The sequence below is a fragment of the Tachysurus fulvidraco genome, chromosome 8, assembly GCF_022655615.1.
Source record: "Tachysurus fulvidraco isolate hzauxx_2018 chromosome 8, HZAU_PFXX_2.0, whole genome shotgun sequence".
Lineage (NCBI taxonomy): Eukaryota > Metazoa > Chordata > Actinopteri > Siluriformes > Bagridae > Tachysurus > Tachysurus fulvidraco.
The window spans coordinates 22,937,255-22,965,154 of NC_062525.1; the positions used below are offsets into that span (position 1 = coordinate 22,937,255).

Sequence of the window (27,900 nt, forward strand, 5' to 3'; positions counted from 1 at the left end):
AAGATGCATCAAATGCACGGAATTGACACTTTTGGGAATTTAAAATCCAAGGTGATGTGCAACTACTGTCCTGAGACTCTGGACAAAGGCCCACTAGGAGCATAGTCCTACAAAGTTAATGTGTAAATATTAAAAGTAATGTGCAAACATGAGTGAATACACTGCACCCTGGTGTTGCTTCTTAGTGTATGATTAGGTTTCATGATCAGTTAAATTTTGTTTAGAAAATGGAAAATAAAAAAAGGTAGGATCTCGTGTTGTAAGTGTGAGAAAAGGAACCACACCATATCACTTGGCACACAAATGAACTGGAGGCAAATCATCTAGACTTGCTGCTTTATGTAAAACAGAAAATACAATTTACAAATCACTTGCACAACGTTTTTTTAAAATTAGTTTTCTGTCAGACGCTGTAATTAGAAGTAGCTCTGTAAGGATTCTCCCAGAATCAACTCCATCTCCTGAATTGTCTTCTGTACCTGGTGTTCCACCTCCTCGCATTCGTCTACAAGTGACAAGAAATATTTACATGTTGAGATTTTGATTGAGATGACATCATGCTAAAACATTTAATCAATAAACTGTTCAGAAAAGTGTCATATGAGCAGTCACATTTATGAGCAATAATAACAGAATATTGTGCTGTTTTCACAGCATAAGAATGAAAACTGTTGCCCCTTTCCCACTGAGGCAGTTTGAGCGCAGGTTCGGAGCCTAATTCAGAACCAGTTCTTTCTTTTTTGACAGCCAAAGCACCGGCTATGAACCAGGAAAAGTGGTTCTTAAGTAGCACCAAAACGTCGCTGGTCTAGACTTAAGAACGCTTGTGTCAGGGGCTGTGGGCGGGGCTACTGTTAGCGCATTTGATAATGTACCTTAAGTATACTAATGTTTAATACACTTAATTTACCGCAATATGATATATTATCAGCACACATGATAGTAGGTAGCTACATGCTAAGGCTAACGCTTTTCTGTGTTAATGATAATGTACTTTCTGGATTACAACCTCCATTTACACAAATTACTTGGAGCTGCACGTACACGTTGGATTCGCCACGTTTGGATGCCAGTGTAGGTTCACAAAGCCATGAGCATTAACATAAAAGCAACATCCGCCATTGTTGTGTTTGCGTTTGCTGCTGCGCTAACGTTGCTGGGAAACGTGACACGAAAAACAGTGCCATCAGACTCGACTCTGTGATGGCTCTCTATCCGATGGAAAGGCAAACCGGTTCTTAGGAAGTCGTGGCCTAAAGGTTAGAGAGTCTGACTCCTAACTCTAAGGTTGTAGGTTTGAGTCTCGGGCCGGCCACAATTGAGATGCCCTGGAGCAAGGCACCGAACCCCCCCACCTGCTCCCCGGGCGCCGCAGCATAAATGGCTGCCCACTGCTTCACGGTGTGTGTGTGTGTTCAATAATGGTTTGAATGCAGAGAAATTCTGAGTATGGGTCACCATACTTAGCTGTATGTCACTTTCACTTTCAGAAGGTTCGCCAGTGGAACCAACTTAGCACTAGCTCTGAACCAGCACCCGGTTCTTATTAATGGAAAAGGGGTATTAGAGGCCAAGATTAGGCCATGATGAGAGTAGTAGCGTGTTTGTACCCTGTCTGTAAGGTGGGAAATGGACTGGGACTAGTTTGGTTTGGGGGTGTTTATAGGCCATGGCTCCTTTTTGTATCGTCCACTAATTATGCCCTTAAACACACACTCGTGCCTTACCTTCCATAAGTTCAGCCAGAAATGGGATGCTCTCTGGCAGAAGCACCATGTAGTTCTCCTTTAGTTTGCTTGCCAGCTCAACTAACATCAGCAGAGCAGAGAAGCGCACCTGCACCACAAAAGGAACGCAAAGTGTGAGCATATTACATCCAACAACAGTTTATTTCTACAATAGGGAGTGTTCTGCTATTTTTGCCTCGTTACCTTGGAACAACTATGGCGTGTCTTCAGCAAGATCTGGTAGTTGAGAACTTTCCACTGCGAGTCATCACCGATGGCAACAGAGAACTGCGCTACACACGGAACCAAGTGCTTGGTGACTCTGGCCTGGTAGACCTGCTCTCCGCCCAACATGTTTTCCAACTGCCAGTGGACGACAAACAGTGTGTGAGTGCATAATAAACATAAAAATGCAGAATACTGCAGTAGCTGGAAAGGGGGTGGGTGGGGGTGGGGGAAGAAAGGGACAACTGACAGATGTTTTGCTGTTTGGGTCACATCACCAACCAACAAGTTATCCAATCTGTGAAATTATTAGACTGTAATAATAAGTAAATTAGTATTTCCTCTCACAGTGTGCCAAATTACAGGCACGTTAATAAATATTTTCCAAGTTTAAAAATTTGCCATAAATTGGGCACATGAGTAGATCAGCAAGTGTTTTAATCTGTTTGAGTAAATAATACCTGGGAGTACACCATGAGCAACTCTAGCCATACAGTTAATGTAACACACTGCATATGAAATTTATCAAAACTGGTAAACCAACCTGATCCACCAGGGGGACAAGGAGTGCATCCGCTCGTTCTTTACTGAGGAATCGCTGGGTATCATGCAGAAAGATCTTATGGAGACAGTCCAATATGTATTGCAGCAGCAGACTGCTCTTCTGCAGGGCAACATCATCCTCCTCCGAGTCAAAGAAAGCCTCGTCTGCACGGGGATCATACGGGCAAAAAGACGCATAGACGTTTACATGAGGATGTTTGTGCAACTGGAGGACATGCACCTTATACTAGAATATTCTAGTTATAACTAATAAGCAAAAACAAAGCTACATGTCCATTTAGAAGAGCTCTGAAAAACCAAATCAGAACATCAACATACATGGAGTTATATGGAATTAGGAAATACTAAACGGAATGAAAATGTCTCCACGTTCTTTCATTCATTTGTGTAAGCATCAATGTTCGAATGGACAAAATACTTACAAAACAATACAAATGGGAAATAAAGTGGTTCAACAAAGAGGTTTTATCTACCAGTTTGGGCAGTATTGAGTTGGCGGAGAAGGTCTGAGAATGGTTTCACCAGCTGTCCGGCGAACAGAACAAACAAGCCCTTCAGTCTGTCTGCGATGCAATCAGCCAGCCGGCAGAAGGTCAGCATCCGGTCTTTAGGTGCATCTTCTGTCTTACTCCAATCAGAAAGCTGCCACAAAAATGTTGTTTTGAGTTTATGTATTAACTGATTGATTTAATCAAATTGACAGATTCCCTGTGGGGTTTTCACTTACCTTGAAAAACAGTGGTCTAAATGTGACCTCTGACAGCTTCATTACCATTGCGAGAAGACAGTCTATGATACAACCCTCGATCTCAGCCGTCTTTTCCAGATCTCCCTGTCCAAACACACCAGGTGTAACAGCCATTAATATCCCATATCTGATCCTGACAACAAGCTTCGCATTACAGAAATCTCATGAGGTTTACCTGACAATGTTTGGTCCGGAAGTTCAGAGCTGACAGGAAGAAGGACGTGAGCTCTGATTGGTGGGAATTGAGTTGATCCTTTTCCATATGACCAATATGCTCTTTCAGGATGTTCAACAGAGGACGAAGATGGCTCTGAAGCATTAAAAAAAAAATTACATTCATTTGTTTTGTACAATAACAGATTTCTTTTTTTTTGTTAACTAAATTAAATGCAAACATCAAGAAACATAAGTTTATAAATAAACTGGATATTAGTTTCCAGATTTGGTGTAATAAACAACAATGACAAACCTGCTGAGAGTCCACCATGCTGTTGTAGCACCTTGCCAGGGTGGGCATTAGAACCCTGGGTGGCACCTTTGTTGCGAGTGTGGAACTCAGGGAGGAGAGTCTAACAGCCAGCTGAGGGCAGGTGGTGAGACGCTCAGCAACCTGTGTTAGCCGTGCAACCTGCTCCACAGAGAGGCAGATAAGGTTTGGGAAAAAAAGTCATATAGCATCACTTACAGACTATAATTATTAAAGTATTATATTCTGTTGAGTATTACATACATACACACAGTATCTCACAGAAGTAAGTACACCCCTCACATTTTATTACATCTTTTCATGTGACCACACTGAAAAAAATGACACTGTGCTACAATGTAAAGTCAGTGTACAGCTTGTATCTCAGTGTAAATTTGCTGTGCCCTCAAAATAACTCAGCACTCAGCCATTAATGTCTAAGCTGCTGGCCACAAAAGTGAGTATCTCCGAATTGGGCCCAATTAGCCATTTTCTTTCCCGGTATCATGTAACTCAGTGTTACAAGGTCTCAGGTGTAAATGGGGAGCAGGTGTGTTAAATTTATTGCTCTCACTCTCTCATACTGGTCACTGGAAGTTCAACATGGCACCTCACGGCAAAGAACTCTCTGAGGATCTGAAAAACAGAATTGTTGCTCTGCATAAAAATGGCGTGGGCTATAAGAAGATTGCCAAGACCCTGAAACTGAGCTGCTGCATGGTGGCCAAGACCATACAGTGGTTTAATAGGACATGTTCCACTCAGAACAGGCCTCGCCATGGTCCACCAAAGAGGCTAAGTGCGTGTGGTCAGCGTCATATCCAGAGGTTGTGTTTGTGAAATAGACATATGAATGCTGCCAGCATTGCTGCAGAGGTTGAAGGGGATGGAGGGGGTTCAGCCCATCAGTGCTCAGACCATACACCGCACACTGCATCAAATTGGTCTGCATCTTTGTCTTCCCAGAAGGAAGCCTCTTCTAAAGATGATGTACAAGAAAGCCTGCAAACAGTTTGCTAGAGACAAGCAGACAGGTCATGGATTACTGGAACCATGTCCTGTGGTCTGATAAGACCAAGATAAACTTATTTGGTTCAGATGGCGTCAAGCGTGTGTGGCGGCAACCAGGTGAGGAGTACAAAGATAAGTGTGTCTTATCTACAGTCAAGCATGGTGGAGGGAGTGTCATCATCTGGGCTACATGAGTGCTGCCGGCACTGCGGAGCTACAATTTATTGACGGAACCATGAATGCCAACATGTATTGTGACATACTGAATCAGAGCATGATCCCCTCCCTTCGGAGACTGGGTTGCAGGGCAGTATTCCATCATGATAACATTTACAGCACTTAGCCAGAGCGATTAACATTTTATCTCATTTTAATACAACTGAGCAATTGAGGGTTAAGGGCCTTGCTCAGGGGCCCAGCAGTGGCAGCTTGGTGGATGTAGGGATCGAACTCACAACCTTCTGATTGGTAGCCGAACACCTTAAGCACTAGACTACCACATCCCTGATGTGATGATAACATCCCCAAACACACCTCCAAGACCACCACTGCCTTGGTAAAGACGCTGAGGGTAAAGGTGATGGACTGGCCAAGCATGTCTCCCTAAACCCTATTGAGCATCTGTGGGGCTTCTTCAAACAGATGGTGGTGGAGCACAAGGTCTCCAACATCCACCAGCTCCGGCACGGAGGAATGGAAGAGGACTCCAGTGGCAACCTGTGACGATCTGGTAAACTCCGTGCCCAAAAGGGTTAAGGCAGTGCTGGAAAATAACGGAGGCCACACAACATACTGACACTATGGAAACACAGTGGACCAACACCAGCAGATGAAATTGCACCCCATATCATCACAGACTGTGGAAACTAAACACTGGACTTCAAGCAATTTGGGCTATGAGCTTCTCCACTCTTCCTCCAGACTCCAAGTCCTTGGATTACAAATGAAATACAAAACATGCTCTCATCTGAAAAGAGGACTTTTGAACACTGGGCAACAGTCCAGTTCTTCTTCTTAACACAGTCAAGAAGCCTCTGATGTCGTCTGTGGTTCAGGAGAGGCTTAACAAGAGGAATAGGACAACTGTAGCCAAATTCCTTGACACGTCTGTGTGTGGTGGCTCTTGATGCCTTGACCTCAGTACATTCCGTGTGATGTTCTCCCAAATGCTAGAATGGATTTTGCTTGACAAGCTTCCAAAGGCTGCGGTTCTCTCGGTTGGTTGTGCATCTTTTTCTTCCACACTTTTTCCTTCTACTCAACTTTCTGTTCACCTGCTTGAATACAGCACTCTGTGTACAGCCAGCTTCTTTGGCAATGAATGTTTGTGGCTTTCCCTCTTTGTAAAGGGTGTCAATGATTGTCTTCTGGACAACTGTCAGATCAGCAGCCTTCTCCATGATTGTGAAGCCTAGTGAACCTAGAGTCTCCATGGCTCAGGAAACCTTTGCAGGTGTTTTGAGTTGATTAGCTGATTGACATGTCACCATATGACATGTCACCTGCTTCTCTATTTGTACCCATCCTGAGGCATCCAGACACTGTACCAGCTCCCAACATCCTCTTTGGGACGAAGCCTTTGGACGTCCACTGAGCCGAGGCCGACTCTAAGAATCCTGAGACATCTCCAGTTAGACTGTGTTATACTAAGGAGATCTGAAGTCCATGATCCTTACACCAATACAACATTTAACTGACTGTATATTACAATCACACCCCCAGTGTCACCCATATGAGGATGAGGTCCCCCTTGAGTCCGGTTCCTCTCAAGGTTCCTTCCTTTACCAATTTAAGGGACTTTTTCCTTGCCACTGCTGCCTGAGTCACCTCAGACTTGCCCATAGGGGGATAAATACATACAGATTGTGAAATATATATATCTAATAATAATCTTGAATATTTATTCTGTCACTTCTTTTACTTTTATTATTCGTTATTTCCTTTATCATTAATTATGTTTACCTTCTGCTCTATGTTTGTTCTGTAAAGCTGCTTTGAGACAATGTCTATTGTAAAAAGCGCTAAACAAATAAACTTGAATTGAATATTAAAATTTTTTGAGATAGTGAATTGCTGGGTTTTTGTTGAATGGGAGCCAAAATAATCACAATTCAAAGAACCAAAGACTTAAACTACTTCGGTCTGTGTGTACTGAATTTATATAAAAACACACGAGTTTCACTATTTGAGTTGAATTACTGAAATAAACGAACCTTTCCACGACATTCTAATGTATTGAGATGCACCTGTATATGGTTGTGTTTCTTACCTGCAATATGGTGTCCTCAAGGTAAGGGCTGATGAAATGAGGGAGAGTTTCTGCTGTTCTTTGTAGGGCTGTAATTGCACTCAACAGATACACCTCTGTGGTAAATAGGTCCTTCCGCTCCTTCAGGGCCTGTAGAACTGCTGGCATTAACCTTTCCAGCATACACACAGTATAAATATCACCGAGTTTGGACAGAGAAAAACAGACCAAATCCAAAGAAACATTAAACACCATGTTCTTTAATAAACACACCCTTCGTCGGTGAGTAATAACATTTCTTGTTATACCAATCACTTTTTTTTCTTCTCTATATTCAACGGCATAAATTCCTAAATGAATTGCACTGTATAAGCTTGAGGAAAAACTGGAACTAACATTATCAGATCGCTCATCCTTTATTTTATCCCTTCCTAAAGCACTGCATTGAGCTCGCCTCAGTAGAGATCAAGTCTAAACCCTTATCAGTATTTCTGTAAAACCGAATCACACGTTCATCCCCCAGGATCTCGAATCTCTAGCACGAGAATGCAATGTTTTTCAAAAATAGCAGCTGACATTAATAATTTTTTTAATCAAATGCTGTGTTTAATATAATGTTTCATAAAGTTTGATGCGATACTTGCGTCGCCTTGAGCTTGGTTAATTTGCTGCAATGCTCATCTACTTTTATGAAGTGTGTAAAGGAGCTCAAAAGTAATTCCACTGCTTTTTTCTTTTTAAAAGCTATTTATAAAATTGTTTAAATAATCTGTTTTAAAAATTGTCCAAAGTATTAAAAACAGGTAATGAATTTTTCAGTTTGTGCCTTTACGGTACATCATACCCAGGCAAAAAAAAAAAAAAAAAAAAAAAAATCAAAGTGTTACTTGTAGTGTAACTCGCCAAGGAAGCTAAAGTTCAAATTTTTTTTATTTAAAAATTATAATGCTTTTAGACACAAGCAGATTAATGAAATTCCAGACAGCACTGGTTATTAGTGGTAGAGAAGCACCATTTTGTGTTTGTTAGCATGTAGTCAAAGAACAAGAGAACTAATCCTGTACCTGTGTATTTGGGTGATGGCGAGGGCCTTCAGTGTGCTCGTGACTTCAGCCACACAGAGCAAAGCGCTGCTCATAACATTTTTCTCTTCCCTGGGGTTTGTCACCAACTCCACCGTCTTGCTCAGTACAGGTAAGAACGCCTTCTGGTGGCGGCTGCCAAAAATGCGGCACAGCAACTTCAGGCTGTAAAGGGCTGTCTGCCTGTTAATGGCTTGCTCTTCTTCCTCTTGTCCTTCAACCTGGACACAACCTCGACCCGCGATGCTCAAGAGGTCATCAATGAGTTCCAGCAGCACGGTCACCTTGAAAAGAGAAAGGCCAAAAGACTAAACACACACAATTCTGAATTTAACTGGTCACAAAATATATTCATTTGAGCACTTGGATTTTAAATAGAATGTGGTTTCAACCAGGATAAAACAGAGAATATGAATTAAGAGAATGAATTTAAAGGCAGAAAGACCAAGAAGTTAGTGGAAATGTTCACCTGCTGCTCCTCCCATCGTGTCCTCTGCTGCAGTCTGTTGTTCAGCAGCTCCATTGCCTTCCTCCTTACTGAGGGGAGCTGATTACTCATCAGGCCCCGCACCACCATGATGAAAGTGTCAGTAGGGAGGAGAGCGTTGACCTTCAGAGAAGACAAAGATCTTAAAATCACACACACACACACACCCAGCCCAACAGAAGTATGCAGACCAGCTAACTCTGAAGAGAAACACGGAAGAGTCGTGGCCCTTGTGAGATATTAAATCATGATATAGTCACTTCCATAAATTAACTGCACGAGTTATATAGAATGTCTCATACATTTTTATGGGTTCTAACCTCTGGGTGCTTATCAGGGTTTGAGATTTATACATTTTGCTTTTTGACAATTAGTCAATTAGTCGTGCCCATCATCAAAACCTAGAAGAATAGCTACAGTTAAAACATGGACACATCCAGGTCTTTCATGGTGACAGGGTTCCAAAGCATACCTCCAATTTTGTAACAAAATGTCCTAAAGTTGTTTTATTTAATTTTTTTTCCAGTTTATTTGTATTGCACTTTTAACATTTCACATTGTCTCAAAGCAGCTTTACAGAAGTGTGAGATGATACGAAGAAGAAACCTTGAGAGAAACTGGACTCAAGAGAACCTCATCCTCATTTAGGTGACACTGAACTGTAAATAATGTCCTTTCTACTACAAAGGGGAAAAAACCCCAAAAAGCCTTAGAGTGGTCATCACAAAGCCTAAACCTGAATCCTAGGGCTGGGTGATAAAATGATAACGATATGTATCGCGATAGACACGTGATTGAAATCAATAAAAAATGCATTCGATAAAACTTGAGATAGTTTTTATTCTTTGTCGGAAGAAAACAGAGGTTGCAAAGCAAGTTTGGTTGCATTAACAAAGGCTCTCACTCTCTGGTAACCTAGCAACGTAGCAAGCGAGGAAATTGTAAATAAAAGAGGAAAAGTCTGCTCACCAGTATAGCAGTTTTTTGGATATTATAAGTCTGACTGTAGACATACCAATGTCGTCTGCAAATTATGCAATAGCACTAAACTTGCACTAAATTCTCAGGTTTCTCCATGTTTATATTTAACACTTTTCACTATTTTCTTAAACTTTATTAAGCATTTCTTACATTTTATTTTATTTTGCACCTTAAGTGTTAAGAGATAATTGTTAAAGGTGGGGTCTCCGATATTTGAGAAATGCTTCAGAACACTGCGTTGGGCCACCAAACAAAACAAAAATCAAAACAAACAAAGCTGATCATACCTTATCCAGCACATCATACGACTTGGTAAGCAGTGCTCTCCAAAACTTGGCCGTGGGTTTATCAGAGTTGTCCTCGACACACAGAGCCACGGTGTGGATGTAGCGCAGGTTCTCCTCCAACAAGCTAGAAAGCAATCAACATGATAAGATCGATGATCATCATACATTGCATTTTAACACTGAAGACAATTTCTGACAGACGCTTACTTTTGCTGAAGCACCTGAAGAGAGTTTTCAGTTACATCCTCACAATCAGCCACCTATATAAAAAGAAATATAAAGGTTTAGTTAACCGTCTTTAATAAATACCATGCTAGATTTAATTGACAAGACACCACTTACCTTTCCTACAAAGTTGCTGGAGGCTAGAAGCTGGCCCATGAAGGACACAGAGAGGAACTTAAAATGCCGCAGCTCTTTTCCACTATGGGCCTCGACATTAAAAACCAGATCTAAAGTGCTTTCCTCTGTCTTCTGAAGTACTGTTCCTCTTGTCCGTCTCCTCTCTGGGACTACAGACAATGAACACAATTTTAAACACATTTTTCATAAGCATCACTGTATAATGGTCTGCGGCACCATATATCAAGAGTATATCGGGGGAAGTCATGGCCTAATGGTTAGAGTCTGACTCCTAACCCTAAGGTGTTAAGGCGACTGAGGTGCCCTTGAGCAAGGCACCGACCCCCCCCCCCCCCCAACTGCTCCATGGGCGCCTCAACTGCTCCCCGTGTTCACTGTGCGCACTTTGGATGGGTTAAAGCAGAGAACAAATTCTGAGTATGGGTCACCATACTTAGCCGTATGTCACCTCACTCACTCATTCATTCATTTTCTACCGCTTATCCGAGCTGCCTCGGGTCACAGGAAGCCTGTGCCTATATCAGGCTCTCATTCACTCACGCAATCACACACTACGGACAATTTTCCAGAGATGCCAATCAACCTACCATGCATGTCTTTGGGCCGGGGCCGGGGGAGGAAACCGGAGTACCCAGAGTAACCCCCGAGGCACGGGGAGAACATGCAAACTCCGCACACAAGGCGGAGGCGGGAATCGAACCCCGACCCTGGAGGTGTGAGGCGAACGTGCTAACCACTGTTGGAACCACGTGTGGCTCCTGCTTGATTGGAATGAATATCTGTACCCACACCAGCCCTTTGCGTATAAGTCTAGACAGGCATAGAGTGCACCTACCATCCTCTTTATCCTTGGGAAGAGCCAAGAGGAACTGTAGAATTTTAATAAGAGAGGAAAGCTGCTCATGGACTTCAAACTCGCAACATAGCAAGACCCAGAACTCTTGATCCTGCTCCAGTGCTGCTTCCTGAAACACAACAATCAAAATAAAAATATGCTAGCTAACTTCAACAATCGTTCTACTATATTCAGTAGAGCTCAGCTTGTTAAACAGTGGGTATAGCCATTTTTGAGAAATGTTTAAGAAAGACTGAAGCGGCTTACCTTCTCGGCTCCTGTGCTGCTGACTGCAGTGTTGGTGGCATGCTGTTTGAACAAGAGCAGCATCAAGACCCAGAGGAAATTGGCAGGCCCCAGTGTAGCCATCAGCTGCCTGAGGATGGGTATACGCCTGTGCTCGGGGACGTGTGGAAGAGCATCAACAAAAACGTGCATGATGCGTGTCACCACACCCTGCATTTGTCCCTCTTGATGAGTACTTCCCTCATGAGCCTTTGGAAAAAAAGGAGAAGCAACAGGCACACGTGTGGGGACACAGGGAAAGAGGATCAGCATCCAATTGTAATCAGCCATAAAACCAGAAATATTTCAGAGAAGACGCTACACAAAGTGACTATAAACTGCTCTCCACTTCTCAAGTGAACCCGTGCACTCGTTATCATACGACATGTTTTTGGTAACAGAATGAACCCATAGCCATTGTAAACATTACTACTCCTCAGGCAAAGCAACAATGGTTTAAACGTACACGAATGAGAGCGGGGATGACCATCTGCACAGTCCTGTTAATGATCTGGAAGCTGTATACGTCATCGAGTCGCATAATGTTGGCTCCCATAAAGGTAAAGATTGGCATGATGTTGTGCAGAACTTTCTCCTGAAGAGCAAAAACAAAATTTAGCCACGTCTTTTTAAACTGTACAGCCACAAGGTTTCTTATGTAAATGTTCGCATATTACTCACAGGGAAGATTCCAGCTACAGTACCGAGCAGCAGGAGGGCATGGTGGTGTGTTTGTGGTGTGTTAGAGGTCCTCACGCACTGAACGACTAGCTCTACATTAAATTTGTCTTCATCCAAAATATCTGTAAAAAACAAAAAAACCCTTTTTTTTTTACATTTTATTTTCAGAATGAAAATAAACATAGCGTCACAATTAAATTAAATAAACCCAAATGAACTGTGACCGCAGAGGAATTATTTAAACCAGCATTTGCCATAGATGTAGGCCAGTGAATACTGTACATACCCTTACTGATGGGGCCACCCTGTGGGGATAGCTTCTGGCAGACATTGTGGAGAACACTGAGGAGAAGCTGTTTGGTGTACTCCGTGTTACCTTGCTCTGTTGTCACCTCCAAACATCTGCAATACAGCAAACAGTAAGCAAATGTGCATGTGCACTAAAATAAAACTGAGGAATGCGTTCGTTAAAAAGAATGCCAATCAGATTTTTTATTAATTGCTTTTATTGTGACATTTTTAACAACGTATACATGGGACGGCGCTGAAAATATATGGCTGTACCTGGACAGCAGGCTGAAAAGAGCTGGCACCAACATCTGAGGCCTCTTTAGCTTCTTTTTGTGCTGCAAGAGCTCCAAAATAAAGGTGACCCTTGGCCAGGACACCATTTCACCCTCTGATACAGTATCCTGTGCTTTCCTTTTGGTGGGGGAAAAAAAGCATACAAGTGTAAACAACTCTCAAGTCATTCTGAGCAGGCAGGTTAAGTTTGGATTAGCTCAAGTTGGGCACTTACTTGGGCTGTACTTTGCTCCGTCGAGTTTGCTGCACACTCCCTGACATTTTTGGCTTGTCCATAGGGGTCAATTCATTAGCTACCAACTCTGCATCCACAGCAAGCTATAACAGACATTACTACAAGTCATCAACAAAAATACCACAGAATAGAGGGGAGAATACTTCTCATAAGTATTTGCCAGAAACTGTGCCCTTACCGCTTTGAAGACACTGTTGATGGTCTGGGAGCAAGTCGGGTTTTTATTGTCTACCAGCAGGTCAAACATCACTCCCAGTATCCTCTGCTGAATGTTCTCATCTCCCAGGGCCACAAAGAAGGACTTGGTGATCTGGGTTTTAGGATTACAATTAATTTAGGTAATATTGCTTAGTTTAAAAATGAAAAATAACCTTTAATATAAAAGATAAAGAAAAGTTATGTTGTCATGAAGAAACAACCAACTCTATAACCTCCATGATGCTTATCTGCTTAACGTGTAATGGAAGCATGTTAAGCAGTGAAGCATGATAAACCTGGCTCTATGGCTGCGCTAAAGTGAATGTGTCAAAGAATAGCCATCGAGACCTAGGGTGGACTCAGCCACCTTACTGGGACTTATTTACCCAGCCTCAGCATTTCGGTTTTTAGCAAATTTTAAGAAAATTAAGTTTTGAATAATGCATGCGTTCATATCATTGCATATCAACTTAAACTATGAATGCAATTCTGCCTCTTGTATTCAAGTTCATGCATGCCACAACGCTGCTGCGCTCCTCCACTGGCTTCCGGTGGCTGCACGCATCAGATTAAAACAAACAGCTCCCTGTTAAATCAAAGCCCTCATCACGCCTCACACTGCACCTCGCACCTCAGATCTACTTGACTGGTCCCACCATCTCAAGATGAGAGGTACAGTACAGTATACTACAAGACTCAAAGTGGTGGAATGAAAGTCCCCTAAGGGTCCGAACAGCTGAGTCACAAACGACGGTTGGAGACCCACTTCTTCATGAAATACTTCAACTAGAACTTTATCCCGTGTTTGTTATACGTGTGTATTTATTTAAAAAAAAAAAAAATAATAATAATAAATGGTGTTTTATCCTCATGGTATCTTAAGTCTGTAACCTAGTTAACCAGTGTTAATGTATTCAATGATAGAGACTTAAAAGCACTGTATAAGGGCATCTGTGTAAAAATTAATGTACCTGTTCAAGTCTTAGTGTCTTGGAATCAGGATAGATAACTGTAATAACTGTTTTTTGTGAATCTGATGCTGGATAGATTATTAGGCAGGCTAAAACAGACAAATCAAATTATTTCCTGCCAGAACCTAAACATAATGAAGACCAAAAGTGTTTAATTACACAAAAATAATGCAAAAAAATGACAAATAGATTACATTAACCAGCCTTTATTTATATTTATATTATATATATATATATATTATATTATATTATATTATATATATATATATATATATATATATATATATATATATATATATACACGTATATATATACATATACGTATATATATATATATACGTATATATATATATATATATATATAATTTGTTGAATTTTTGGAGTGGTGCATCACTGGAGTGGTATGGCTGCCTACCTGCTCCATGGCAATGATCTGGAAACTGGCCATGTGTGAGTAGGGGTTAAAAGAAGTGCCCAAGGCAGCAATAAAGAGCTCCAGGCTCCTAGCATCTCGAGCAAGCAGTGGGGCAGATGCCTCATTGTATTTCCCAAGCAGCAGCTGTAGGAACAGAGCTTCATCTGGCAGAAAAACGAGATTGTCTGGAGAACACTGCTCCAGCAAACGCTCTATGGCTGGAAGGAGGATGGCCAAAACCAACTGAGGAGAGACCGAAGGACAGAGAGAATCAAACAAATAAGCAAAATGACAAATGATATACATTTTAGTTCATCTACAGCAATTGTCACTATGCTGTGATCAACAAGCACGGAAAGCCCTGAAGTTAAGGTGTACCATTATTATTGCCTGTGTAAACAGAGATCATTTAATCATTTTCACAGCTTAGCAAAAAAAAAAAGAGAAGCCAAACAGTCAAAAAGTGGAAAACCACAACCACATGACATCATTTCTCTATAGTTTTTCAGTTCTATGGTAAAGACATGTAATAATTCATTGAGGTATGGTATAGTCAGTAACCTTCCCATCTCTTTGGCCACATTCACACTGCAAGTCTTAATGCTCAATTCGGATATTTTGCTCAGATCAGATTTTTTTGTTTGGCTGTTCACATTACCTTTTAAAATGTGGCCTATATCAGATACCAGTGTGAACTGTTTGCTGTTTCGAACTGACCCGCATGAGCAAACGAACAATAACGACGACGTCACACGCAGCACGCTGTTGCGCTAAAAAGTTGGCGAGGTTATGGAGGAAGTACTGTATCATCTGGTGTAAGCAAACATATCATGTAATGCTATAAATGTGATGTATTCAATGCAAACATTATGAGCTGGTTCACGTAACCATTTTATATAACACTCTTAACACACACACACGTTACCAGTCACGTTTTCGCTGGTGCAAAAAAATTGTGATGAATGTCGATGTAGATTGACGTAAAAGTCGCTTCAAATCTGCCTTGGTTGTTCACACTGCGGCCACATTGGAGGAAAAAAAATAAAAATAAAAAATCAGATTTGGGTCTGATTCAGGACCACATATGGAAGTGATTTGTGTTCACACTACTCCTGAAGAGTCATTTGACCCCCCAAAAAAATCAGATTTGGGCCACTTTTACCTGCAGTGTGAACGTGGCCTTTAACTATATATTCATGAGGCCTAGTAGATAAATGTGATCCTGTATTACAAACCAGTGCAAACGTGTGTTTTGACAATGGGGTAATTCAAAACCCCTGAATTACTTCATGCCTTCACTGTAAATCTAATGTCAGTCACCAATATTTTTTAAAACATATTTTCAATAGAACTTTAGTCAGAAGAGATCATTCAGCTGCATGCACAAACTCACACAGAGAACACCAAGTGTTTATACCTCTCCATTGACATCTTGCAAGGCTCGCAGCAATACTTTGGCCATGTAGGCAGGGCAGTCGGGAGACCTCACACACTGCAGAAGCTGCTCTATAGCCAAGAGCAGCTTGTTTCTGCCCTTCCCTGTGACAGAAACTGCTTCCTCATACAGCCTACACAGTGCCTGAAGCCAGAATGGGACACAACCATAACAATAAGCATACACACAATATAAGAAATACTTCTGTACATCGGCTTCCTCGGGAGCATGTGATTAAAAGACTGTCAGCTAAGGGTTGAGAAAACAAACATGCACTGAGCAATCCCAAGATAGAGTATTTTCCGCACCATAAGGCGCACCGGATTATAAAACGCAGTCTCAATTACAGGGTCTATTTCTGTACTTAACCCATACATAAGGCGCATGCTAAAACATACGGTCTACAAAAAAAAGGTAGTGGAAGCAAAACAGTGAGTTGAACTTTATTCTATTTAACAATTTAAACACACTATTTTTTAAATCAATCTTCTCCCACAAATCCATCAAAGTCCTTATCTACTGTGTCTTCTTAACTTGGCGCAGTTCATTTTCTTGCTTCCTCCACTTCCGAACCATAGATACATTGATGTTGAATTCTTTCGCAGCTGCTTTATTCCCATTTACAACTGCGTAAATGATAGCCTGTAGTTTGAATTGTGCCTCGTAAGCATCTGATTTTTATTGGCGGATGGCAAACCAACTTAAGGTGCATTTACCGCCACCTACTGGACTGGAGTGTGGAGCGCATAATGGTTAGGAAGAAACAAATGTTTTGCAACATACCGGTAGTATACCTACCAGAGGCATGGCAGAGGTAAGCATACGTACTATACGTATTACGTAATGTTCTCTGATTGGTTTATCGCTGCCAGCATACGTAGTGTATGTATTACGTCCCTGTGTCAGCGGGAAATGGTCGGACAGTCAATCAAGCGGAGCGCTTACCAAAGTCGAACAACATTTTTACAGATTTTTGGAACTCAGTGCACACAAGGCGCACCGGATTATTAGGCGGACGACTGATTTTTGAGCAAATTTAAGGCTCTTATGTGCACCTTATAGTGCGGAAAATACTGTAATTCTGTAGTAGAACTTAGGCTTAGGTACAAATGGCATTATTATACACCGATTATATAGAATCTGTTAACAACAAGCAGCTGATGACCTGAGTGAGGTAGGAGGGATCAGCAATGAGCTCTTCAGCTGATAGAAGCAGCTTCTCCAATAGAGGGTGGTATGGAGTGGAGGTGACATGTGCAAGAGGTTGCAAGACTGCTACTGCTGCCCTTCTCACCTCCCTCACCCCACAACCCAGACATCCCAAGAGAGACGGCACCACTGCAGGCAGCAAGAAAGCAAGAACTTGTTCAAACAGCACATAAGTGTTTGTTGTAAGAACGTGTCGTTAAGTGTTGATGTAAAGAAAGTGTGAGAAGGTGTCTGTACCTGATGAAGTGTGTGATGCCAAAATATTAAGCTTTTTCGCCGGGAGGGCAGTAAGCAGCACTTTACCCACACACAGTGCCTGGGTCTGCAGCACTGCTGTCACATGAAACTCTAACTGGTCACTTAAGTTACTGCTGTAGCCCCACAGCAGAGACAGAAACTTAAAGAGATGCTCTGGCTCACTCAGGTGAACCTGGGAATCAGAAGTAAAAGCAGAAAGTGTATTTAATTTGGCATCATCGAATATTTATTACTGCAACCAGGACAAAACTACAAATTTTACTGGATTAAGTAATGGCCTAATGGTTAGAGTGATTGACTCCTAACCCTAAGGTTGTGGGTTCAAGTCTCAGGCTGGTAATACCACGACTAAGGTGCTCTTGCACAAGGCAATGACCCCCACCCCCACCCAAAAACAAAAATCAGTTAAATGTGCTGGTTACTTTAGCAGTTATTTTCTATTGCTTTACAGTATACTTCACATTTGTACATCATCATGGTATATCTGATTATTAGAAGGAGCCGTGAGCTATTTTCTGTCTCTTTGTTCAAGGATTATTTAGGTTCGTAGCTGTTTTGTTGTCATTTCTTTTCTTAACAGACAACTTACAACCATAGACAGGTTTTTAAAGGAATATAAGCCAAAGTGTTACTTTGTTCAATGCTCCACTTGTTAAAACGTTTATTTAAGCCGTTAATGCTTTTATAGTACCTGTAATAAGGGCTGCAAGAGTGCTCTAAAACTGGAGAGCAGGGGTCCCTGACTAGCACCAGACACAACCATATCAAACAGGCTGCAAAGCAACTGCAGGTAGCAGCAGGTATTCATATCTAGCTTCTCTGGGTTCCACCAGAGCTCGCCTGAAACACATAAGAAAAACAGATGACAAACACCATCCAGTTTCTCCAAAGATAATAAAAGTTAATGGCAATTAAAAAAAATAAATAAATTTAATAATTGCACAAAATTGTTTTTTTTTTTTTTTACACTACCAAAAAATACTTAACTGTACCTTTAAATGTAGACTCAGGACATTTGAGACTGTTAATGAAGTGCTGGAGCAGAGAAAGAAGCAGCAAGCTATATTCCCTTTCTGTATTTTGTCCAGTGTGCAGTTTCAGTATGAATCCTGCAAGCATCTCGTACATGGGAAGAGACGGTTTGTCTTGGCCTTCACATAGCTGCAACACAACAACAAATTTACCTCAAACCACAGCATTTGGGACTATTTATAAACGAGATCGTAATCCACAGTGACATGAGGGATTTTTGGCTACTAATTAAAATCCACAGCTAGTCACGTTAGTATCGATGCATGAAAATGTCCGATATTGACGTCACAAATGATCTTTTAATAATTACAGATTTAGATTTTTAATAAATCTGCAAAAATAAATGGACTTTTCTCGTTAATGGATGGTGTGTGTAGATTGATGGCCAGAAAAGTAAACTGGATCCATTTAAAATGAAATGGATCACAGAATGTCCCATGACTGCTTGATGGTGCGATGGTTTCAGTAAAACAGGCTATGACTGATGTATGAAGGCTGTTACAGATAAAAGACAGCTTTCAAGTATTACGGTATTTTAACTACACCACCATGTAAATAATAATTTCCTTGTTTTTCAGTGCAAGTGTAAAAGTGTTAAGACCTTATCTGTCTTTAGTGTGTAGAGTTTTCTCAAGGAGGGCTCAAGAAGTCTCAGGAGTATCTGAGCTGTATGGAGGTGTGTGCTCTCATTCAGAGACTCCAGAGTCTGCAGAAGAGCACAAATCAGCACCACAAACGCTGCCTTCTCTCTCACTCCAGCACCTTGCTTGGCCAGCAATGCACACACCCCCTCAATCTGTCTCACAGAGAGAAAAAACAAACAAAAACAATCAGAAAGCCCGCTGAAAAAACAAGGCAATTGGAGGTCAGTGTAATCAGAAAAATCTGCAACCGTGAATTCCAACGGTTGGTTAACGCCTTACAGCATTGCGCTTAGTGGACGGCTCCATGCGGGCCAGGTTTTTCGTCAGAGTGCTGATGAGCATCTGGTTGGCCACTCTGATAACATCTGCTGTAGGGGTTTTCTCCAGCAACCCCCGCAACACTATAACAAAAGACACAACATAAATCAGTCAAAAGATTCAGTAATAAAAAAAAATCTCTATATAAGTTACTAGAACTTAAGTCAGTGTACCTTTGGCCCAGCCCTGGGTAAGAGGATGCTGGGACAGTAGACGCATCTCGGCTACACACTGCGCCAGTTTCAGCTCTGCTGACTCGGGTACAAAATTTGTTATCAGCATGAAAGGCAGCAGCTCCAAGCAGATTTGGGCTCTCAGATCAGGGTTGGTCTCCCAAACTGGCAGGTCATCGAGAACTTGAACCGCTTCCTTCAACACTGAATACCTGCAAATGGCACCATGACAGAGATGATTACTTCTAGAAGTAGTACACACAGAAAAAAAATCTCTCACCAGTCCTAATAAAATATGTGGGATGTCTATTGCTTCGTGTACGCACCAAGCCTCGGTGTCTGATGGCTGGACACGGTGAAGAACAGAAATCAAACAAGAAGTTGTCTCCTCTGAATTCATGCGGCCGAGATAGAGCTGGTGACCCATCGTTAGAAAGAATACACAATCAGAATATAGAAGAAAAAGGAGCAAAGTTTTCAAAACATTATTTTCTCATGCATGATATTTAAAAATGAAATGTTTAAAAATGTTTTATGAAAGAATTGTTAAAAGACTCGTTTTAAATCTCAACATGTGCTTTAAGACACAGACCAAAATGTATTTTTTATTATTATAATCATGTGTTTGTTGTTGCATGAATAAGTGGTGAACGTTTCCTTTATTAAAGCAACATCTGTACGTCTATGATACAGCATGCTTTACTGCTGGCCATGGGACTTGACCTTCTCCTACCCGTAGTGCTGAGAGTGTCGACAGCACAACATCAGGCACATCATCCTTCAACCTCTCAAGCAACGCGTCCTTCAGGAATGCTTCATCAAAGCCTCCCTTATAGCAGACACACACATTTTCAAATTACAATAGGTTCAGTTTCCACAATTGGTTTCCAAAAGGTGTTAAAACAAGAATTTACAATGATCACTACGTAAATAGCAAAAACAATAATAATAAAAATAAATAAATAAAAAAGTGTTGTCTTTGACAGTTTATGGCACGACATATCTCCTCTCAGCATACCTGCCCAGAAGTCAGAATCTCTTTCACATGTTCCATAGCTACAATCCTCACAGCAGACAAAGGATGTTTCAGACTGAGCATCAGAGAGGTGTCGGAGTTCGCCAGAACCTAGACATATATACACCAAATTAAAAAGATATTGCGATTGTATGTATAAATGTATAAACTAGTGATAGCAGAATTTTAATAGTCAATGAAATACAAGCGAAATAACATGAGAAATACTGCTTTATGTTTAAAACAATATATGTAACTAACAGTTTCATGATCAATTTAACATATTATATAAAACAATAAAGCACCAGTGACTAGTTTAGATTAGGAGAGTAGAACCTAGGTGCAAGTGTGTTATTTTATATAGACTGCTCTTATTCTAGTCTTATTTCTAGTGAGTATCTAAAGTCACTTTAATGTCTGAAGGCACTAATGTGATCTTTAAGACCTGAATGTCTGAATTTATTTTCTAAAATGTCATGCTGTTAGGTGACAGAATCAAAATGTAGATTTACTGCATACTATCTAACCGGACAATTTACATTGGTTTAACAAACCTACTTTGCGTAACTTATATAAACTCTACAACCGAGAACTAGCCGATATTAGTTAGCTATTTCACTAGCTAACGTTAAATAGCTAAACCACATTCATGTTGAGGAGATGCCCATAAGTGACCCATTTAGTTCTCTTTTGTTTTACAAACACCAGGTGTTTTTTCCCTAAAGAAAAGACTTCATTGGTACAGAAGTCCCAGTTCCAATACTGATCTGAAAGCAGTTACATTTTTTTTTGGGGGGGGGAAGAAAGGCATCTAATCCAGTTTATTTTCAACACTACACTTCATTGTTCACAATAGATACGACTGAAGAACAAATGCTAATCAGCCTACCTGGTGCTTTCCACAGCACATGGAAAGTGACAGAAACTGATGGAGGAGGTTCTTCTGCTGAGCTGAACACATCTCACCCGTACAACTCACCAATACAGCATCCAGAGCACCAGGATACCTGCAACACAGTGTTACCGAGCATTACATTACAGAGCAACACTCTCTCCTCTTACGGCCAAATGGAAAGTATAAGCACGGTTATTTGAAGGCATCTGCGTACCAGATAAATAAAATAAAAGAAGCCAATGATTCAGCAAGTGTGTTACAGGGGATATATTAGGTTTTTAATTATGTTATAAGGCATATATTCTCAGCAGATGAACAGTGCAGTAACCTGAAGTTGATTTAGAAGAAGGAAAAATGGGCTAGTGTAAGGATCTGAAGAAAATTGAAGGGGGGGGCTAATGCGGGCCAGACAGGCTAGCATTTATTTCACCCATAAATCAATTGCCCCTTTTCCACCGAGGCAGTTTGAGTGCTGGTTCGGAGCCTAATTTAGAACCAGTTCTTTCTTTTTCGACCGCCAAAGCACCGGCTCTGAACCAGGAAAAGTGGTTCTTAAGTAGCACCAAAATGTTGCTGGTCTAGACTTAAGAACCGCTTGTGTCAGGAGCTGTGGGCGGGGCTACTGTTAGCGCATTTGATAATGTACCTTAAGTATACTAATGTTTAATACATTTTTAATTTACCACAATATGATCAATTATCAGCACACATGATAGTAGGTAGCTACATGCTAAGTACAAATTACACGGAGCCACACGTACACGTTGGATTCGCCTCGTTTGGATGCCACTGTAGCCATGAGCATTAACAGCCACAAAGCCATGAGCATTAACAGTAAAGCAACATCCGCCATTGATGATGTTGTGTTTGTCGCTGCTGCGCTAACGTTGCTGTGTAACGGCGACATGTATACAGTGACGTCAGACTCAGCTCTGTGATTGCTCGCTAACCGACAGAAAGGCAAACCGGTGCTTAGAAGGTTCGCCAGTGGAACCAACTTTGAACCAGCACCAGCTCTGAACCAGCACTCGGTTCTTTTGGGTGGAAAAGGGGTAAATGAGCTCTGGGCCATGACCTTGTCGTTCGTTCACCAGTTGTCTTTCTTAATAACCACTTTTGGCACTTTTATTAGCACTAACCGCTCACTGCATACAGGAAGAAAGACCTGATGTTTTGAGATGTTCCTCCCCAGCCGTCAGAGTAGCTCAGATCCGAATGCATGCCCATTTTTCCTGTTTCCAACAAAGTGACTTCACACAAACCTAATGTATCCCACACCTCGTCAGGTGGCATTGTGAAATCTGAAATTATGGTGGTGAAATGATGGTGTACGGAAAGGCTTGAGCTTTAAGATATCCCAATGAAGTTGTGAAGTTGACTCACTTGCGCTCAATGTGTCTGACAACTGGTTGGATCTTCTGATTAAGGGAGGAGAGTCTGTCTGCAGGAAGCTTTGTACCACAAGACAAGTATCCCTCAAGGAGTAGTCTGGAAATGCCAACAAAATCTTATATTAGTCTTCAGTTTTTATATTATAGAGCACTGAACACACATTATAGCATAAAGGGACTGATTTGAAGCTAAAACAGATTACCGTGTCACTGTGTTCGCCAAGCTGGTGCTAAATGGAAGGTTCTCAATGACTGACTCGAGCAGCCTGCAGTTTGAAGCACTGTGCTCATTGTCCAGCTCATCTGTTGGTAAGTAATTATTATTATTATTATTATTATTATTACTATTATTCAAAAGTAGTGTAACAATTTGCTAAAATAATTCTCAAAAAATATCTATTAAAAAATATCTATATATGAAAGAGGACAACATAAGCACACAGAACATGTAAATGTAAAAAGACATCCGCACAAATGAGCTCCCAGGTGCCTAGAATTAAAGTGTTGCTGTATTTGACAGTGGAGAGAGCTACGACTCAAAGCCATGATCAAGGAAAAGCCCAGTTCACGCATTTATCCGATATTAAACACATTTTAATCATGTATCTATATGTTTTAAACAACTGTATGAACTCTACCGTTTTGCATGAAGACCACGTTAGTGAGCTTCGGCAGAAAGTAGTGCAGCAAGGAACTGATATCGTAGGAGGCTGCTATACACTGCAGGGTGGGCACTAGAGAGGGAACCTGACTGAGGTATTCAAACGTCCTGTGTGGAGGAGGGTGAAGACATTACTTATGAAAGTCCATCCATCAACAGATCTTAATAGTAAAACAAAAAAAAAAATTAAAAGGGCTAGTTGTGGAGCAAGCAGAAACACTCACTTTTGTCCGATGACACTTTCTTTCTGGTTTTGGAGGAGGATGATGAGGCACGACAAGCCTTCAGAAGTCAGTGCTGGAGCACTAATGACTGACCTGCTCACCTGTCGTGCCAGCGAATCCAGCAGCTCAGGTTGCATCACTACCTTCACTGCAAGCTGACACACAATCATGTATGTGGCAGCTTTGTAGTCCAACAGCTCTGATCTCAGGCCCTGCACAAACGTATGCTGTAGTCATCTCCACATTTTCCTGTTTTTGTAGGCTTAGTATGCAGCTCAATTTTACACCGAATATTTTAATCATGCAATTACAGATTTATGAGTGGAGAATCCACATTATACATAATATAAAAATATTTAAAATTTGTATAGAGACAAAGTTGCTTTTGGGAAAAACTTTTTTTTTTTTTAATATTTAGCTGTTAGTCTCCAGAAATTCTACCCATACACCTACTCTATATCATACATCCATCACCATGGTAGCTGACCTGCGTAAGTTAAGTAATGGATATACATGTAGTTTCATTATGCACCGTCAACATGTAATAAAATAAAGACTTGGAACAAGTGAAAACCGGACAGAATTTTTGCCAAATCTTTGTTCCCTTAGGAGGAGGTGGCCGAAGGTGGAACTTTCGACTAGGCAATCCCCTACAACTGAGCCTCCAAATTGTTACAAGTGATGGCTGGTTCGTGAACGAATCGTTCTTTTGAACCGGTTCTTTTTAGTGAACTGGATGAACCAATTCACCAAATCGGACTGATTCATTTTAAACAGTTTGCGTCTTGAGTCAGCGCTTAACCGCAAGTTACTAAAGTTACTCACTTTCGGACGCCTAATTGCCCCTCCGACTCTAAATAAACTAATATCCCGGAGTATATGTAACTCCTGTACACTGAACTGAGACATGTTGTGCTGAGAGAATTGAACTTGAGCTGTTGACATTGCGGATGCGTTTAAACCCATGAACCGATACAGTGAATCATCAGTACACTGAACTGAGAACTGTTTCTTTCGGACGCGACCGACATACTGAGAACCGATGAGCTGTCGTTACTGCGCATGCGTAAATCACTGAACTGATACAGCAACAAATGGAAATGGTTATGATTTAATGTCTTATCAACGTATGGGTGTTTAACTCAATTACATTAGTTTTTGAAACAACTGATGGAGCGAAAAACATTTCAAAATTATGCTTTTTTTTGTAAGATTTTGTAAGTTGACGAAGATTAGTTTATTAACTCTATATCTTTAAGACACGTAAAACACCCACGTTTGCACATCAATGTCTGTACTGGGTGTTTTAGTTGCAAAACTTAAATCTAAGAAACATATTCAACGAAAGTTATGATTACAAAGAATTTTTCAAATGTGTTAAATTATTTGTATTACGCCACGACATCATTGTGAATTACGTCATTATGTTAGGACGTAAAAGAACTGGTGAACTGGATTATTGAACCGGTTCATTAAAACAGACTGTCCGAATGAACCGGTTCGCGGAAAAGGCCCGAACTTCCCATCACTAATTGTTACAGAATGCTGAATTAACATTTTGCATTTCAGTCTCAGGTTCTGAATGCTAATGAAAAAAAAAAAAAAGGTAATACATTATGCACTATCCTAAGGTGCATGGAGGAGGCTACGAGATCTTTAAGTTCTTGTGCTAAAATAAAACAAGTCAAAGGCATGAGTTAGACTTCAAGAATTGTAAAGCCAACTGGAAGATATGGACTCACCAGTTGGATATATGGAAGCAACTTGGCTATGATAGAATCGGTCACTTTCTCCACTGCCTCCAGAGCAGGAACAATGGTTGCCGAATAGAAAGAAAAAATCACTCGCAGCTGCCCACATTTTCCGTCGTGACCAAACTGTGAATAAGCCTAAAGATACAGTAATACTGCCTCATTAATCAAGCCACCATAGTACAAATCTCTCTATGAGACCAAAACAAACCAGGCTTGGGTAAAGATGGTTTACCTCAACTGATTTTGTCACCAAGGTGCAGATGAAATCCATAAACCCCAGATCTTTATAACAGTGAGTCAGGAGTGTCCCTCTTGCCAAAGGAACTCCAGGTTTCTATGGAGAAGACAGACAGTAAATAAAGGGAGACAATTCATCTTACTGTCTCAATGTACTGACTAAACAAGGCTGCTGGACTATTTCAGACTTTATTTATTTGGGATGGAAAAAATATTGTATGTCAATTCTGCAGAGAAAAGTTTCTTATTTATCACTACAGAAAAGTGAATAACTGCAGATTTTCTTAGTACTCAGTGTCTTGTATTAACACAGCTGTGTCCAATCCCTTATCCACAAAGGGCCGCTGTGCGTGCAGGTTTTCATTCCAACCAAGCAGAAGCCACACCTGATTCCACCTGTTTAATCAGTTGTTCTTGGCTGTTAGTAGACTCTGGTGTGGCTTCTGCTTGGTTGGAATGAAAACCTGCACCCACACCGGTCCTTTGCGGATAAGATTGGACACCGCTGTCTTAACACATAGCATAAAAGCAAAAGTCATTTTTTTCTATGCAGCTTCCCCCATATTAACAAAGCATAAACATCTTCTCAACCCTGTACCAAGTAAAAATGTTTACCTGAAGTACATGCAGCCAATGCCACCGGTGTGTAGGGTCATCTAGCTTAAGAAGCTGAATGACTCGAACAAACACTTTGGTTTCATGGTATGGCAACACACAAGCAATCAGACTGTCCTGATTATACAAGTGGATGTGGAACCTTAAAGACAGACAAAAGAAAAATATTCAGCATAAGCTTGCTGAGTGTCTGCCTAGATGTGCATTTACCTACAGACATGCTCAAAAAACCATGAGATAAATAATGATGTAATGCAAGATACGACACCTGTATACAAGCCATTCCAGGCACTTCAGCGCAGGCTTGAGCAGGAAGTATGGGGACAGACGAATGAGGAACTGTGAGATGTCCTTGTCTAGTTTCTGGTTTACCTCCTTGGACTGCACGCTACGCTCAAGGCTTATAGAAGCCTGGCTAAAGAGGGTTTCCTGAAACTCTGCAAATGCTGGCTCAATTCCAAGCAGCTCATCAAGCCCTGTACAACCTGCATAATTGAGATTCAAACTTTAATTTAAAACAATAATAATAATAATAATCAATATTTAATAATAATAGGGTAATTAGCAAGGCTAAGGTTAAGCAAGGAATTACATATTCTAGAGTATTTAAGTGTACAAGATTCATTTTAAGATTACAAAACAAAATCAACTGAACAACCACCGAATCCCTAAATATACAGTACGTCTCAATATGTGCGTGTGTATGTGTATGTGTGTGTATATATATATATATATATATATATATATATATATATATATGTATATATATATGTGTGTGTGTGTGTTACATTTACAGCATTTAACAGACCCCCTTATCCAGAGTGACTTACATTTTATCAAATTTTTATATAACTGAGCAATTAAAAGTTAAGGGCCTTGCATAGGGGCCCAGCAGTGGCAGCTCAGTGTATGTAGGAATCTTCCGCCGATTGGCAGCCCAACACCTTAACCACTAGTTAAAGTGTGTATATATATATATATATATATATATATATATATATATATATATATATATATATGTGTGTGTGTGTGTGTATGTATACAGTATGTGTATGTATATTTGTGTGTGTATTTGTGTGTGATCATACCAAGGGCATAGACTGTACTCCGATCCACACTGGCAGCATCTTTAGGGTTAAACAGGACCGACGCGACCTGACGGCGGCTCAGCAGACTCGAGTCACTCTGAGGTAAAGCGAGCCGCTTCAACTGGTGAGCTAATGACGTCATCTCAACTAACTTCTCTAAGTCTGAACACACAAAAACACGATTTATACATCTGTACAAACATCACGCTGCAGCTCATGAGAGAGACATAACAATAAAACTCCTGATTAAACCGCACATTTGTCCAGCTGTGTGTATAATGTGGCCTTATTGCCCTGAACATTACAAACAAACAAGATTAGTCCGGCACTTTCTTTCTATTTCTTTCTATCGTTAGATATCAAAACCTGGCTCGTTTTTTGGACGTTTAATTATATTAATACAACAAAAATACCACACACTTACCACTCTAAACTCTCACATGTGCTTCTAAAGCCTTAACTTCTTCTACTGTTTCGCAACCGAAGCGACGGTTATCTCTAGTTCCCTCTAGTGGAGCCGAGTCAGTATTACTGCATGTCATTTCCACCAACAACCG

At 40.8% G+C, this 27,900-nt stretch overlaps 1 protein-coding gene across 1 annotated transcript; it reads right to left on the bottom strand.

The window, feature by feature from the left end:
- Positions 1 to 304: 304 nt before the first annotated feature.
- heatr1 (HEAT repeat containing 1) lies at positions 305 to 27,891 on the bottom strand. The gene is made up of 45 exons (XM_027167961.2): positions 27,768 to 27,891; positions 27,344 to 27,505; positions 26,524 to 26,740; positions 26,256 to 26,397; positions 25,636 to 25,737; positions 25,392 to 25,538; positions 23,650 to 23,861; positions 23,403 to 23,533; positions 22,968 to 23,067; positions 22,757 to 22,861; positions 21,368 to 21,485; positions 20,482 to 20,589; positions 20,197 to 20,292; positions 19,790 to 19,878; positions 19,464 to 19,675; positions 19,252 to 19,373; positions 18,930 to 19,124; positions 18,289 to 18,457; positions 17,988 to 18,136; positions 17,276 to 17,468; positions 16,995 to 17,167; positions 15,812 to 15,973; positions 14,395 to 14,637; positions 12,989 to 13,120; positions 12,790 to 12,893; positions 12,555 to 12,692; positions 12,277 to 12,392; positions 11,991 to 12,112; positions 11,776 to 11,904; positions 11,292 to 11,519; positions 11,025 to 11,154; positions 10,169 to 10,338; positions 10,034 to 10,086; positions 9,827 to 9,950; positions 8,541 to 8,681; positions 8,054 to 8,355; positions 7,011 to 7,161; positions 3,734 to 3,892; positions 3,440 to 3,574; positions 3,244 to 3,348; positions 2,990 to 3,158; positions 2,497 to 2,660; positions 1,932 to 2,090; positions 1,728 to 1,836; positions 305 to 505 (listed from the first exon to the last, which is right to left on the bottom strand). Exons 2-45 carry the CDS (start codon positions 27,483 to 27,485, stop codon positions 417 to 419), a joined length of 6,456 nt encoding a protein of 2,151 aa, XP_027023762.1. The 5' UTR covers positions 27,486 to 27,505; positions 27,768 to 27,891; the 3' UTR covers positions 305 to 416.
- Between the last annotated feature and the right edge of the window lie 9 nt (positions 27,892 to 27,900).